Source organism: Leptidea sinapis, chromosome 42 (assembly GCF_905404315.1).
Source record: "Leptidea sinapis chromosome 42, ilLepSina1.1, whole genome shotgun sequence".
Classification (NCBI taxonomy): domain Eukaryota; kingdom Metazoa; phylum Arthropoda; class Insecta; order Lepidoptera; family Pieridae; genus Leptidea; species Leptidea sinapis.
The window spans coordinates 8500869-8518461 of NC_066306.1; the positions used below are offsets into that span (position 1 = coordinate 8500869).

General features: G+C 37.7%; 1 protein-coding gene across 1 annotated transcript; it reads left to right on the forward strand.

Annotated features, from left to right (window-relative positions):
• Positions 1–1078: 1078 nt before the first annotated feature.
• Positions 1079–9594, forward strand: LOC126976884 (uncharacterized). The gene is made up of 3 exons (XM_050825520.1): positions 1079–1137; positions 5814–5964; positions 7870–9594. Exons 1-3 carry the CDS (start codon positions 1126–1128, stop codon positions 8172–8174), a joined length of 468 nt encoding a protein of 155 aa, XP_050681477.1. The 5' UTR covers positions 1079–1125; the 3' UTR covers positions 8175–9594.
• The last annotated feature ends 7999 nt before the right edge of the window (positions 9595–17593 follow it).

The window sequence follows — 17593 nt, forward strand, 5'->3', positions numbered from 1 at the left end:
TATTTCCATAAAATTATCAAATTGACAGACAAACAAACACACGAGAAACACTACCAGCAACTACCAGCTCTGGCAGCATATCGTTCAAGATGTGGTGTTACTGGTATTGAAGAATATCACGGACAGATCAAGTGACCAGTGTGGAAATGTTTAAAAGGATTTGTGACTGAATATCACGTTATTGAGAACTCTTTTTCTATTTGTTACTTTTAAAGGTAATCTTAGTAATTATTATTGTTTTATGGGAGAGGAGTACAAACGAGCATACTGGTCACTTGTGTGGTCACAAGTGTGTTGGCGACCTTATGCAGCATTGAATAAACTTACATTTGAAAACGAAAACCGAATACACATCGGTTCGTGACAGGCGAGGATCGAACCGGAGGCTCTGTGGTGAGAGTCAACAGTTCAACCTATTGCGTAGTTGTAGTTGTAAATATCTTCATAATCTTGATATAGTGCCACCTTTGTTTATTTAGAATATGTATGGATTAATGCATCTACTGTACTCAATAGCGCTTGTAGTTTTACGAACGGAAGTACTTACGCTCTAATAAATAACGTGGGCGTAGTTTCCGTTGTTTAAAAACATAAACCAACATAGGAATAAGAATGGTATGAACATAGACAATATAATATAAGCGGTGTGTACTAGGAACACTTGACATAAGTACAAACGTCATCAGAATGGGATTAATAATATAAAATACAACGGCGATGCTCACGGCGCTAATCGAGTAGTTAGCCGACATTACATTATCAAATCGAAATACTTTAGCGTGCTTTAAAAATGTTTTCATCCCAATTATTAGACATTCCCAAACACTGTCCTTGAAATATCAAATTTCTAATCCAGAGAAAGTAATAGAAACTTCGTGTCTCCTCCTTTTGATCCAGTCTCACAATAACAACTAGAAAGCCACCAAATAGTCTTATAAATCGAGCCTTGATTCATTGACCGCCATAGCATCGATTCCCTGTCTTTTTACGAGCATAAAAATGGTACTTTCTCCAAAACTCCGTCCTTGAGTAATCAAATCTCTAATCCAGAGAAAGTTTCATCTCAGTATCTCCATAACAGCCAGACAGGACTAGTGTGTCCAATATCTTAATACAACACGCATCATGTTAATTATGGTAAGTCTTTTTGAAGTGAAACTTTTTTAGGCTCGTATTGATAGTAACTTACATAACTTTTTGGGACAGAAATAACGCTCTAGAAGTCTCTTGAAGTAACTAATCGTCAGTTTAATATTTTTTGCAATAATTGATAAAATAATAACCGAAAATTATTTAAAATAATAAAAAAACATTGTCAGTTACTCTTTCATCAATAAAAACTCATAATGGCCTGACTTGTACAAAACGTGAAAGACCAACTTAGTGTTTATTTAATTTTTATTAAATTTAATTATCTTTCACTATAAAAAATATAGTTGTAGGTAAATTATTATTTTTTTATATATATTTCAATAAAAATATTAAAAATACCTCATGAATCAAAAATGTTTACATCAATCTCGCGTTAAATATTACATGAACACACTGTTTTATATAAACAAGACAATTTATATTAGGTGTTTATTTATTTATAGACTTAAGTATTGAGATTTTGAGATTATTTATAGAGGTCTTATCCATAATGACTTATCGGAAGTTTAAAACATCGTTCGTATACGCTTGTTGGTAATAAATAGTATTTATGATGAAGTGACCTATGTTGTTCATATACACGAGGCTGTGGGCGTACATCAGCCGAGTGTCTAGAGAGCAAGTTCACTTTACGAGTAAGTTTGTTGAAAATGGTATTCATAATCCGATCCGATAGTGGCAGGTGGCAGGATGGTCTTGTTGCCGGAGACTCTGTTTCAGATTCTTAAAAGTTGTTATATATATATATATATTTTTTATTTAAAATCGCTTATAAAATGCTTACGGGATACCTTTATTTATTTACGGTGTGTGTGGATGATGCAGCTACTGTAATCAATAACTTTTGTTTTAATGTACATTTACTTTTTTGGCTTACTCATGTAAGGCATTGACTATTTGACGTTTAAGTATGTTTGTTGTATCACTTTACATATTACACTGGCCTGCAAAAGTAAGTATCACACTTTTCAAATTAATTTTTTTTCTTAACTATAGAAGGTAGAGATTTAAGATTAAAAACGTTTTGTTGCAAATTTTATAGGCTTTAATTCTTAGAAACTAAAATTGTACATTAGAAACTTTTTTAACTTAAAAAAGATAAAACAATGAAAATAGACATTTTTAGTTAAGTGGAAAAAAATTCAACTAAAATGTATTACATGTTATTTAATTTTTAATAACTGGTATTGCCTCCTCGAGCTCTGATTTCAGCATCGAGCCGGTTTGGCATACTGAACACTAGGTTTCGGATCCGATGTTGGGGAATATTCTCCCATCCTTCTACCAGGGCCTGCTTTAGTGCCCTGAGGGTAGTAGGTGGTGGTCTGCGATTTCTGACTAGCCTCCCAAGCTCATCCCAGGCGCGTTCAATCGGGTTGAGATCAGGACTTCTTGATGGCCAAGCCATCACGCTGATACCGACCTCCTGAATATACTCTTGTACGATATGAGCCGTGTGTGGCCGGGCATTATCATGCATCAGCATCGATCCATCACCCATATTTGCTAAATACGGCCCTGCATACTCATTGAGAATCTCTTGAGCATATCTTTGCCCAGTGAGGGTGCCATTTTCTATGGCTACTAGCTCTGTGCGACCTTCTGAAGATATGCCAGCCCATGTACACTGCCTCCACCGTATTGGACTCTTTCTGAGATGCAGGCTTGAAGGTATCGCTCACCAGGTCGCCTGTAAACACTTCGCCTTCCATCAGAAGTATAAAGGGAAAATCGAGACTCATCTGCAAACAAAATTCTTGACCATTCTTCTTCATCCCACTGCATGTGTTCACGGGCGTATCGCAGTCTCGCTACTCGATGCTGTCTCTCGAGTTTTGGGCCATTCGCTGGTCTTCGGGGTTTCAAATTTGCTTCAGCAAGTCTTCTTCTCACTGTACTTTCACTAATGTAGTCCCTCCGGGTCTGAAGTAGCTGTTGCTGGACTTCAACTGCATTTTGGTGGCGATTTCTTAACACAGTGGAAATAATATAACGATCTTCTCGGGCACTGGTACACCTGGGTCTGCCATTAAAAGGTCTCCTCAGATGGTGTCCAGTCTCTTCTTCGCTTTACCTTCTGGACCGTTCGTACCGTCACACCCACCATTCTTGCAGTGCGACGCATACTGATGCCTAGTTCCAGAAAAGCCATGATCCTAGCACATTCTTCAACTGAAAGAGGCATGATAAATAAATGTTATGTGCTTTTTAGCATAAATTTTTAAAACAAGATCTTGAAAAAAATTTAAAACAGAAAGAAAAATGTGAATGGTAAAATTGTAATTCGGAAACGTCCACTTTGAAAAAGGAATGGTTTTGTTTTTGAAGTTTTTTTTCAGCCAATTCTTAAAAGAAGGTTACCGACTATAAAGTTTTTATGTACAAAATTAAATTCTCTTTGGAGTCCTTTTTATTTCGAAAGTATAACTTGTGAACTTAAAACGTTATCCCAATTTTAAAAGTGTGATACTTACTTTTAAAGGCCAGTGTATATTACAATTGAAATGATTTGTAAGTCGATGAAAATGTAAGACTTGATGTAAAAGAGTGGCAATGAGTTTCTTGCTACTTCTTCTCATTAGCTAAACCCTTTACGAAGTAGCGGTAGATTCAATAAGAAAAATACTTTTTGACATTTATAAGTGTCATTTCCGTGACCTACATGAATAAAGTGATTTTGATTTGATTTGATTTGAAAGTTGATGTGACTTATAGAAGAAGCTACAACCCTTCTATAAACCTATTTGAAGCCCTCGATAACAAAAACATGATCTGTTTTAAATCGAAACGAAAAAATATCATTGAAATTCGATAAATTTATTAAGGTTTGAAAATTGAACGTTAATTGCGTTATAATAACATGGTAAATAATACCATCATGTCACATCTTTGCATTATTTAGATTTTGTTTTATGGAATAGGAGGACAAACGAGCGTACGGGTCACCTGATGTTAAGTGATCACCGCCGCCCACATTCTCTTGCAACACCAGAAGAATCACAAACGCGTTGCCGGCCTTTAAGGAAGGTGTACGCGCTTTTTTTGAAGGTACCCATGTCGTATCGTCCCGGAAACACCACACAAGGAAGCTCATTCCACAGCTTTGTAGTACGTGGAAGAAAGCTCCTTGAAAACCGCACTGTGGAGGACCGCCACACATCCAGATGGTGGGGATGATATCCTAATTTGTGGCGTGTTGTGCGAAGGTGGAATTCGGCGGCAGGAATCAGGTTGAACAGCTCTTCAGAACACTCCCCGTGATAAATGCGGTAGAAGACACACAATGAAGCGACGTCTCTACGCAACGCCAAGTGATCCAGCCGTTCACAGAGCACTGGGTCCCCGACAATTCGAGCTGCTCCTCTGCGTTGCACGCGGTCAAATGAATCGAGCTGATACTGGGGTGCGCCAGACCAGAGATCACAGCAATACTCCATGTGTGGCCGGACCTGCGCTTTGTAGAGCGCTAGAATGTGGGCCGGCTTGAAGTATTGCCGTGCTCTATTGATGACGCCCAGCTTCTTCGAAGCCAATTTGGCTTTGCCCTCCAGATGGCCACGGAATTGGCAATCGCTCGAGATTTCGAGACCCAGTATTCCGATACTAGGCGAGCCTTTAAGGGAAGTGTTATCGAAGAGCGGTGATACGACAAAGATTCTGAATTATTATTGATTATCTGACTTATTCTGATTATTATTTATCTGTTCTACAAAAATTTTTCATTGTGAGTCACTCTATTTTCAGAGACAAAATCTCGATGAATAGGTTAAAATCACATTTTTTCCCTAAAATGGTAACTTTGCATACGATCTATAGTACCACTAACGGAGATACAACAAGGTAAAACTAGTAATAAAGGAAAGCGCATGTATTCCTCTAGGAATATAAGTTATCGGAGGCTTAACAAACGATTATGAATAAAGAAATTTAACGAACGTTCGCTAAGCTTCAAACACGCTCCAAGTTATTATATTATTTTACTTTCTATTAGCGTTTTATTATTAATAATGCGATGATTATACTAATTACTAGCGTATAAAAGGCCTGACAGCCCGATGCTGCGTCATCAATTTTGATTTGTCAATGAGTAGCGTTAACAATTGCTGCGTTATTTTAATGTCCAAGTTAATAAGGAGCTAATTCCAAGCGTCTGACTGTTTACGACTTGCCAATCAAAATCAGTTAAAATCTTAATTATTATTTTCTTGGTGATATCTCCGTAAGAGATGTTCTTCTGTAATTTATTGTAAATGTATGGATTAGATATGGATCCCTTTTCATTTTTTTTTTTTTTTAATTTTATATTCAAATACCATATTAATTAGTCTCGGCCAAACATTTTACGCTTTACGGCAATACACAAACTAATTTTAATGAACTAATAAATCGGGTTTGATAATAATTTAGTACCACATCGCGGCCATAATCAATTTTACAAATCGACTTTTGCGAAGTCGAATTCTATTTCCTTTTTGGATAACATCGTTAGTATATAATTTAAAACATTTACGACCGTTAAAATTACCTACACAAATTATGGGTTTGATAATTATGATAGGTTCAGCGCGAAAATTACCAAGTTATAATAAGTTAGCCCAAATACTGGTGAGATAATAAAATAACTTAATTCTATTTATTTCATTTAAAAATATTTATTTCAGCTAATAATTCTATACCATTTACAATTTCTTGAGTTATCCGATGGTGCTGTATTGGATCCAGCACTTTACTTGGGACCAAGCCCACCTCTTGCGGAAATTCAAGATAACCTCAAAATAAGATGGAGACAAACGGCCATTCCTGCAAAAAGTGGTAAGTATTGAACGAGTCATTATATTAGATCACAATTTTATTTTTTGTGGCAGACTGGTTCATTGGCACGACTAGTATACTTTAGTTATTGCCATAGTATTATGTCCTATGGTATATTGCTATGGGGCAACGCTGCCGATATTAATACAATATTTGTGCTGCAGAAGAGGGCTATTCGCGCTATTTATAATCTAGGTCCTAAAGAATCATTGAGAGCAAAGTTCAAAGAAATTAACATCTTGACTGTTGCTTCTCAATATATTCTTGATAATGTAATGTATTTTCATAGGCACATAAGTGAATTTGCTAGAAACTGTCATAACCATAATGTTAACACCAGGAACAGACATAAACTGATGATGCCTACTACTCGGCTAAGTCGAGTTAGTAAGTCTTTTGTGGAGCGATGTATATGCTTTTACAACAAGATCCCAGAAAATTTTCAAAACAAAAGTATTACGTTAATCAAAAGAATTGTTAAAAAACGTTTGTGTGGTAAAGGTTACTATAACATAAATGACTTTCTTAATGATACCACAGATTGGGAATGGAGTGACCGCCCTCAGGCTATTAAATAATAAGTTTAATTGTACAATGTTACTTTGTTACTTTGTAAATGTTACTTTAAATGTAAAACATATTTTTGATGAAAAAAAAAAGCCCGCTGAGTTTGTTGCGCTCATTCTTCTCAGGCCTGAGGCATTCATTTTGGAATGGGTGGTAGTTTTTTTGACTTTCAATAAGTGATTTCACATCCTATTTTGAATAAAAATATTTGAATTTGAATTTGATGTGTGTCTTACCATTGTCTTAGTTATAGATGACATAACAGCTCGATGATGCGAGACCAATTATATTTGTCAGTGTGTACTGGTACCTGGTAGCTAATGGTTTAATATTAAAATAGTAAGGAGATAATGTCTAGTATGACTGTTTACGACTCGTGAATCAATATCGGTCACAGTAACAATAGATTTGAATACCTTTTATATCATGCTGGAGATATTTTCTCTCTCGTACTCTTTATTTGTCTATACGGTAGTGATTTTTATTTGATTTTCTTGTATGTATGTATGTTTTTTTTATGAAAAGAAGGGACAAGACGAGCAGGACGCTCAGCTGCTGGTAATTGATACGCCCTGCCCATAACAATGCAGTGCCGCTCAGGATTCTTGAAAAACCCCAAAAAATCTGAGCGGCACTACAAATGCGCACCTTGAGACATAAGATGTTAAGTCTCATTTGCCCAGTAATTTCACTAGGTACGGCGCCCTTCAGACCGAAACACAGTAATCCTCACACATTACTGCTTCACGGGAGAAATAGGCGCTGTTGTGGTACCCACAATCTAGCCGGCATCCTGTGCAAAGGAGCCTCCCACTGGTAAAGTGTATTTATGTAGGTAAGGCCAACTCAGCTCAACATTTTCCGAAGGGGTAGTAAATGGTAAAACTTTTGACATTCAAAGTGTACTTTTTACCTTAATTTAACAAATCTATTTGGTGTAAAACAACTACATCCTAAAATTGGTTGCAAATGGACCATGATTCTCAATATAATATTGACACTGAAAATTTCTAAAATAAAAATGATGTGTGGCATGATTTTATTTTTTTAATAACAAAATGAAATGCAGTCCGTTTATGAATCATCTCAATAATTAATACCTATTCCCTAGAATTATAAAAATTCAAAAACAGAAATGTGTTTCGCCACAACAGATAGTATTAGAAACGTTGTATAAGTTAAAAGTCTCCAATCAACTTTTAATTTTTTTTCTGCAACACCTCAATTTTCTTGCTTTAATGCCAATAGCTATAACTCAGTTATAGAGTGATCTACGGAGCCCTTCCGTACCAGAGGTTGTCTGGTTCCACCCAGTATAATATGTATAAATGGTTACAGTGACAGAGCCAACAGAAAAAGAAGATATGGAGGCAGCTGAGACCTTCTGGCTACGTCTACATTCAGACTACGGCCTCAAGAGTATTCACATCCCGCTCCAATTTCATATAACGGGAACATACGGAGGACATTCAGGAACAGGAGTGATGAGTGGCAGCTACGCCAGTATCGGCAGTAACCTTTTGAAGACATCCTTAGCTGGTACTAATTATGGATACCCTGGTTTAAGGGTGTTTGGGGGTAATGATGCTCCCGCTTGGAGTGGATGGGGTAATGGAAAATGGGGACATTACGGCAAGGGATAGAAGAAACTATAGATGTACTTAATAATATTTGTAACTCAACTATTTGGTATTGATAAACTATATAGCCTCCTCGATTAATGCGACAGATCTATTAAATTTATAAAAGGTAAATACTATACCAAGTAAGTAAATCTTTTCATAGGAATGTGTTCGCTAGAAAATAAATTTATGAATGTAATAGAACACAAGTTATGTTCTAAGGCATAACTATAAAAACAACGTGGTTACATTTTGTAATCAAAATATAATATTTATTACTAGATGCTGCCCGCGACGTCGTCCGTGTGGATTTTTTAAAGCAGCAAAAATACAACATCTAACGTCGAAATAAGTTGCTTATGATATTATGTTCTCCCGTTCTCTTGTCAATTAAAATTTAAATCTATTCAGTATCTAGTTTTTGCCTTTTTTCGGATAAGTATACTAATATACAGACAAATAGCTTTTGTAGAACACCCAGCTTATCTTAGTTCTTTAAAAATATTCAATGTAGATTTTATATTTACTTTACTTATGCATATATTTTAAGATTTTTTTATTTAAGTATATAATTAATGGCAAATCTTATAATAAAAATGTGCCAACAAAGTATATTTAATAAGAGATAAGCACATTTTAACGATTAGGTAACTATTTTGCGTTTGAAGTACAATTAGTCGATAAGGTAAGACAAGGAGAAGACGGCTTTTTCAACCGGAAAGGGTTATGCAGTATTATGTGACGCCACAGCTTCCTTCGAGTGGTTGATGGAGCATGTGCTGGCAGGTATGTTGGGAAAAACCTGCCTTGTCTACTTGGATGACATAATCATAATGGGATGAAGTTTTGAAGATCATCTTAAGAAGCTTGAAAAAGACTTCACAAAACTGCAGGGTGAAGTGCACACCACACCAGCTTCCCTCAGTCGATACAATACCGAATTATATTTTGTATAATATAATCGAACAAAAAAACAAAATACAGTTACTGCTCTTTTCAATGTTACTGTAGTTATTTGAAGAAAATATGTAAAACTATTTACCGAACAAATTTATTCCAATATTATGATTTCTATGTTTTACATAAAAAACCGTACCGTATATTTATGAATACGTTTTATATTTATATCTTTACAAACTATAATATGGTTATATTTGTAGGCTGAATAATTTGTGTAAATAGAGCGTCGATCACATTATAATTACTATTTTAACACATAATATATGTAATAATATGACACACAACCAAATATTATACTACAAATTTTCTAAAGTAGTTTGTTGGACGGTAAAATATTATTCGTTTGCCTACCACAGTAACCATTAGAGCTACGTCAACAAAAACTACGTAAACACTTATATTTATAGGTAGCTGTTAAGTACAACGATCATTACTAGATACTTATATTGTGCTGTTGATTAAAATATGAACTATTAAATGAGTCAATATGTGTTATTGCGGGAAATTCCCGTGTCCCTCGCTAAAGTGATCTAACGTTGAGGTATTCTTTTATTTTTTTATATTATTTGCACTTAGAGTTACATGATTATTCAATTTCAAATTTAATTTATTTAATTAATCCCAGAAGTGAGAGTCATCAGCTTAAAAAAAAACAAATTGTTTAAATTATTAACATGATTAACTCAAAAGGTGATCTTGTATCTATTGTACGATTATATCTGAAGATTTCTATTCAAAACTGGATTTAAAACTAATTTTAAAAAAACTTTACAAAAATTTGGAAGAGAAATGCCTTGCCTAGGCTCAGACGTCAGTAGGCATGACAATTTTTTGTAATTGTTTATGGTAGCTATTATTATTATTACAATTAATGGAAAATTCATTAAGTAATATGCAAGTATGTGCATTTTCAATTATACTATCGAGGATAAATTATTATGCGGCAGCAATCAATGTTTATTTCTTTAAAAAAAATCTCTGGTACCTTAGATATAAATAGCGCGAATAGCTTTCTTCTGCAAGATAATCGTAATTATCACAGTGACACAATACCGTAATAGAAAGTGTAAGAGGTATCCGTTATCTATATCACTATATGGCCCGCCAGTAATTATAAATCAAACAATAATTAATGTGAACTATTCGTTATCCTTCATTTTTTTTTTATATTTTTTTTTTGATGGAATAGGAGGACAAACGAGCGTACGGTGCTCTGGTGGTACTGGTGTTAAGTGATAACCGCCGCCCACATTCTCTTGCTTGCCATAGGAATCACAAGAGCGTTGCCGGCCTTTAAGAAAGGTCTACGCGTACTTTTTTTGAAGGTACCCAGGGTCATATCGTCCCGGAAACACCGCACACGGAAGCTCATTCCACAGCTTTGTAGTACGAGGAAGAAAGATCCTTGAAAATCGCACTATGGAGGACCGCCACACATCCAGATGGTGGGGATGATATCCTAACTTGTGGCGTGTCGTGCGAAGGTGGAATTCAGCGGAAGGAATCAGGTTAAACAGCTCTTTGGAACAGTCCCCGTGATAAATGCGGTAGAAGACACACAATGAAGCGACGTCTCTACGCAACGCCAAGTGGTACAGCCATTCACAGAGCACTGGGTCCCCGACAATTCGAGCTGCTCTGCATTGCACTCGTTCAAATGGATCGAGCTGATACTGGGGTGCACCAGACCAGAGATGACAGCAATACTCCATGTGTGGCTGGACCTGCGCTTTGAAGAGCGCTAGAATGTGGGCCGGCTTGAAGTATTGTCGTGCTCTATTTATGACCCAGTATTCCGATACTAGGCGAGGCTTTAAGGGAAGTATTGTCGAAGAGCGGTGATACGACAAATTGGGGTTTTTTTAGTGGTAAACGCATAAACTTGAGACTTCTGGGGGTTAAATTGGACAAGGTTCAATTTTCCCCATTCCGCGACCTTCTCGAGAGAGGACTCGATAGAAGACACAAGTTTCTCCCGGCACTGGTCGACGATTTCCCGAGAGATACCTGCATGGCCCCTGTATACGGCATCACCAGTGTTGTCGTCTGCATAGCAATGTATGTTGGAGGGACACCTCCATTTACCATTGATATGCAGAAGAAACAGCGTGTCAGATAGCACACAGCCTTGGGGCACTGCAGCGTTCACGGGCTTGGGATTGGAGCAATAGCCGTCGCTAACGACCTGTATGCTGCACCCAGTGAGGAAGCTGGAGCCTGCATAATCTCTCGGGAAGCCCAAATGATGGAATTTTTGAGAGGAGCGCCTTGTGCCATACACGATCAAAGGCCTTCGCTATATCCAGGCCAACTGCAAGGCCTTCCCCCTTGCTTTCAATAGCCGCCGCCCATCTATGTGTTAGGTATACCAGAAGATCGCCAGTCGAACGACCATGGCGAAAGCCGTGCTACCGCCAAGAGCTGGCGGTTACTTATGCTCTCCATGATTTTGGAGGGCAGGGAGGTAATAGCAATAGGCCTGTAGTTTGCCGGATCCGAACTGTCTCCTTTTTTTGGGATCGGATGGACCAGGGCAGTCCGCCCTGATCCATCCATGAGTCAGGGACTACGCCTTTTGAATAAGAGTGCCGGAATAAACGCGTTAGCACCGGCGTCAACTCAGAGGCACACGTTCTAAGCACGATTGGAGAAATGCCATCCGGCCCGCTCGACTTCCTGAAGTCCAACAAAAACAGAGCTCGCCGAACAGTTTTCTGTCTAAACTGTACTTCAGGCATGGAGCTCTGACACCGCGGGATGGTCGGCGGTGTATTCCGTTGTTGTCAAGAGTCGAGTTGGAGGCAAAAAGAGTGCACAGGAGATCGGCTTTCTCTTTTGCCGTATGGGCCAGGGAATCATTCCTCATGTGCAATGGCGGCATGGACGGCTGATTGAACTTACCAAGAGCAGCTTTCGACAACTACCAGAACATGCGTGTTCCGGTCGGGTAACTGAAAAGCTGCTCGCGGATTTTGACGACGTGCTTTGATTTCAGACGGGTGATTTGCCGCTTAAAAAATCTGGAGGCACGGTTATATTTCCTCTTCAGAACTTGTCACTTGGATCCATTGTGGAGGGTGCAGAAAACCCAGCGCCGCGACCCAAGTTCGATACGCCTGTTTTCTGCAGTCAGATGCTGCTTTAACTGACGCATCGAACCAGGGTTGTGATCTGCCACGGATGGGTACTACCGAGCTTGGTATAAATATATCCATGCCCCGCAGTATCACATCGGCTACTGCAACGGCGCAGGCACTAGGATTATCCGTAGGGAAACAAACCTTGCCCCAAGGGTTAGATGCAAGAAAAGAACGGATCCTATCCCAATCTGCTGACTTGTAATGCCAAACGTGGCGGCTCGCTGGTGGTCTGCGACATTGGCGTCGGAAAGGCACTACACTCCTGACCAGGCAATAGTCGGACGTTCCGAGAGGGTCGTCGACAGAGACCTGGTAACTGTCAGGATGTGTAGTAAGCAGAAGATCTAATAAGGACGGCATATGACTATCTACATCCGGGACCAATTGGGACTGACCGTACGCCAATGCAAAATTATGCACAGATTGCCCTGCGTAGTCTGTGGTACGTGATCCAATCCATTCAACATTGTGCCCGTTGAAATCACCCAAGACTACGATTTCAGCGGAGGGGATCTGAGCATGCTGTCATCAAATGCCGCTTGAACGCAGCCCATGACGTGATCCGTTTCTGCGTTACCACTATGGGACCTGTAGACACACGCATAGATGCGGATGCGGTCCTCTAAATCTACACGGAGCCAGAGAGTAGACAGGTCCCTACCCTCAGAATTGCCGAGACGGCGACAAGAGATATCCTCCCTAACGTACACACATACCCCGGCTTTAGGCAAAAAATTATGCTCAATTTTGTACCCGAGGTACGTTAAATATGACGTATCGCTAGGTCGAGAAATCTGCGTCTCCGTAAGGAACAACAAGGCCTGCTGCGCCGTCTCAAGGTGGTGGTGGACGGCGTTTAAATTGGAGTGAATTCCCTTGATGTTACAAAAGTCCACATTAAGCGTGGAGCTGGGTGCCGTGGTGTTGCTGCCCTGTTTGTCCTGTGAAATGCGCGGTACTGTGCCCTCCCCAGAATACGAGGGGCCCGAGCTGGTTCGGGGAGGGATTCTCCGGCTCTGGTATTGTAAGTGGTAACGAGGGCCTCCGGTCCTAACACTAACCTATGCGAAACATAGCGGCACTAGGCTGCTACTTCACGCCGGAATTCTGTGCGAGTGTCGTAAGTAACCCGGACGAGTCTGGCCCGATTGTGCTGATGTCATAAGAAGGCAGCGTGACTCTCCCACTTTCAAAAAGCCCGTAGTCGCCTCTTACGACACCCATGGGCCTGGGACTACCCTATTCTTTTCACGCCCGGGGTAGCACAGGGCATATTATCGTCATTTTAACCGTGATACACTAATTTAAGAGTAGACTCACTTCGACCGTCTAAACAATAATCAAACTTAATGTACTCTGTCCCAAAAATATGTGATGCGTGTCAACCCCAGGTGCAAAGTCATAAAATGGAGGTCTAAACCTACATCAAGTTTTTTTTACCCATAAACTTATAGGAGGTTTCTCTTGTAATCGAGTTTAATGAAAAATTATTTAAATATTTTTTTTTGTTGTGTTTTGTTTAGAGCTGATGATCATGTTAGCAATGCTCTAAATAATTAAAACTCAACCCCAGTTGTCAATACCCAACAATCACGATTGTCGCCGCCCGCGGCCTGCCAAGCAAACAATACAATATTTATAATATTATTTATTATATAGAGTAGAATGTAAATTGCTCTTAACGCGTCGAACTGCAAATACTCCCCTCCATTTATTTAACAATGTTGCCACCTGCCTGTCAAAAACTTTACGTAAAGGAACATAATTATAGTCGTACCTATATATTTGCACAATGGTACCTACCAAGTACTTACTAGTACAGATGACGGCTATAATCTAGACATAGCCGACATCCTCCACTCTATTTTTAGTTAGGCATCCCGCCTCTTATAACGTAGTATTTACACTCATTAACTACTATCTATAGCCTACTAATATTGTTAAAACACAATAATAGGCTATCAGTAATTTACAAATTCCGTGAAAAGCGGCATTTTTTTTAATTATTGAAAACACGTGTTTTTATGTTTTTATTTCTAATATAATAAGTAATATTTTATTGACATTTCCACAGTCACTACACAATAGGTACAATGTATGAATTTTTAAGTGAAACTTCTTTAGAATCGTTGTGATTTGAACCTGATGAAACCAAAAAGCGAGACGAGAGAGGTGCCGTTGCCAGCTATTATTTATAAGACCATGATTTAAAAATTATGATTTCAACAATATGGATATCCTATCCGAAGTTCTGGAGGGTGCAGAAAACGAATTTGGGTTTTTTTTTTATCCAAGATGGCCGCCGCGTATAATTATGACTTTTACCATATTATGGATATCCTATCCGAGGTTCTGGTGGGTGCAGATAACGAATTTTGGATTATTTTTAAATCCAAGATGGCCGCCGTGCATAATTATGATTTCAATCTTAAGGATATCGTATCTGGACTTCTACCGTGTGTGACTTGCACACACACACACACACACACACATACACATATATTTTTTAACATTAACACTTATATACATATAGATTTGATTTGATTATACTTACATAATTACAGGGATCTTGGAGCATCAAATGATAGATGTAAATTAACAGGAAGTTCGATACTACGTTATACGTAATAATCAATGTTCGATTTAAATGCATATATTTAATATTATATTATTGCTGTTGTTTCCATCTAATATGACTCATAATCTTTATCATGAAAAATAATTACATATTTTAATAACAGCTGTGCTGTGCACATAATGCTATCAAATACGATTTTTTTATTCATTCTTATGGGGATAATACTAATATTTATATGCCAATGTGTTGATGTGTGATCATTGTTTGATAGATTTGTGTTCACTCACTACTTTCGTTGTTTGTGTATTTGTTGCAGAGAAATTTATCATTTTGGTGTGTATGATTATGTGACGAACACTTAATTCATTACCATCAGTGATGTATTATTTATATTGATGATAAATTTTGAGGTAGCTTTTTATATAATTTTAGTTGTTTTTTTAAAGGTAGGTACCATGTCATATCTGCCTGAGTAAACTGCGCATGGAAGCTGCTCAAGTGTGGCTGTACGTGTAATACTGCATCATAGAGGAAGCCACAAGACCAGAAAGATACTTTAACTTGTGGCGTGTGGTGCAATGGTGCAAATTAGGGGACAAACAGTTGTTTGGAACACTCCCCTTGATAAAGTACCAGTGTCAAATGACCACTATACGCAATGTCATGTGACCTTGCCGTTCACAGTCTACAGAATCACTGACAATTCGAGGGATCTGTACTGCATGCGGTCTAAACTGCTCGTGGCTTCGTCTTGGGGCGGGTCTTTACCTTCTCTAAGATATGTGCGAGGGAAGCGATTGCTGTTCTATGTTAGGTGAACGGGCGCTGCTTGTGTTGCTTGGTCGTTCCTGTCTTCGGAGATTTTTATTATTTTACTGTTAATACACCATTTTAAGTTATGAGTTTAAATATATAATTTCTCACATAATACCTTACCTTATTAATAGTGCATGCGAATTGATACATCTATTGCACTTGTTACTATTTTGAATTTTTCTTCTTCTCATTAAAGCTTAACTTAACTGTAACCAAGTGTGGTAAAATCTTTGGCATTCATAAGTGTCATTTTGATCTAATATATAAAATGATTTTTCTTGTAATCTTCATTTCAAATGGTTCGAGCTGATACTGGCACGCAATACACAAGACATGAGATCTCAATAAATGCACGTGCCTGCGCCTTATAGAGGGTATTCTGTGTTTGACTGTTTGTATTCATCAGTTTCCTTCAAGGCAATTTTTATCTATATGTCTACCAGATGCATTAAGAGGTGTGTTGTCGAAGAGCAATGATATATTTTAGTAGTAAACACGCAATCTTGAGTAAAAAAGCAAGGCAGCCGAATCCGTACGTGTGTAGGAAGCCGTACATCATGACGACATCATCAGTAACACTTTTACTTGGACCAGAACATAGTAAAAAAAACACAACTTGTGATTCTCTTTTGCAAGGCGAGCTCAAAATAGCTTTGCAGAACTTTCCTTGTACTTTGACTTACTTGGCTTTTAGAATCTCATAAAATCATTATAAACATAATATTTTTAATTTCGTTACACCAACGCTTATCGGGTCCACCAATATTTTTATGAGAACGCAGTAGAACAAACTCCACGTCTGAAAAAACACGATGTCATCACAGATTAAAAATTGACACAAAAGAATTACATTAGATTTTAGGACTTAAAATTTTACTAATAGGTATCTTGTGCATTATAAGTATGTAGATGTCTATCAAAGCAGAATATACAAATTTCAAGAAACAAATTCAGTATAACCCTCCAAATATCTGTTTCTTTTTACAATATTTTTCTGAACTTGTGTCCTTCATAAAGTCATTCAGTAATTTGTAAGGATTATGTTTCCTAATCAACATGCTTTTCGACCATGTTCACGTTGACGATAGACCTTCTTATCTTAAGGCGAAGAGTTAGCAGAAAACACACAAACAAGTTGTTTTTAGACAAGTTTTGTGGTGAAAATATAGCATTTGGAGCTATGAACACTACTTTATCCTGTTACACATACCCTTAAGTCTTACTTGTAGGTTGCTAATGCTTGCTGTTAGTTAAACTTAACACTCCATAGCTATTATGAATTACCAGTTTTGTTTGCAGTTAAACAAGTTTTTTCTCGGCATGATACATTTCTTTAGTATACTGCTCTCATAAAAGTTGTTCTTATAGCTTTTACTTTTTTGTGTTGGTACATTTATTAAGATTAGTAATCAATAATTAGGATTGTAAGCTGTTTGCTCCTGTTAAAATGTTAAATTTTCGACGCAAGAATTTTGAAAATATTGGCTTTGTTATATAGGAGCCGTGAACTCGTATCGCTCAAGGTCGCAGGCATTTAATGTCGCCTTAAGAGACTTTAGCGCCCCATAAATTAGAAACAGCTATAAGATTTTCAATGTCTAACCTAACCACTATACAACTAATTATTGATCAATTTAACGAAGAGTTACATTACAAAAGAGATCGTTATTGGAAGGGATTAGCAAATCAACACGTGCATCTTATATAATAAACAAATTACACTCTATTCCATTCACGGACACTCATCATGTAAAAGTTTGATCTATCATTCCAACCAGTAAAGTACTACCTTCAATTAAGATGTCACACGATAATTAACTTCAAGCCCAACACAATTATGCTCTCCAATTCTCATGTCATTCAAATTCATAAATAATAGCACTACTTCCTGTGAAAATTCTATTATAAATGCATAAAATGCTACGCAATATTTTATTTCACCCAAT

Bases quoted from the DNA above. Each gene is read 5' to 3' on its own strand.
- LOC126976884 (XM_050825520.1), top strand. The intron at 5,965-7,869 runs GTAAGTATTGAA...AAATGGTTACAG, and splicing joins GGCCATTCCTGCAAAAAGTG to TGACAGAGCCAACAGAAAAA.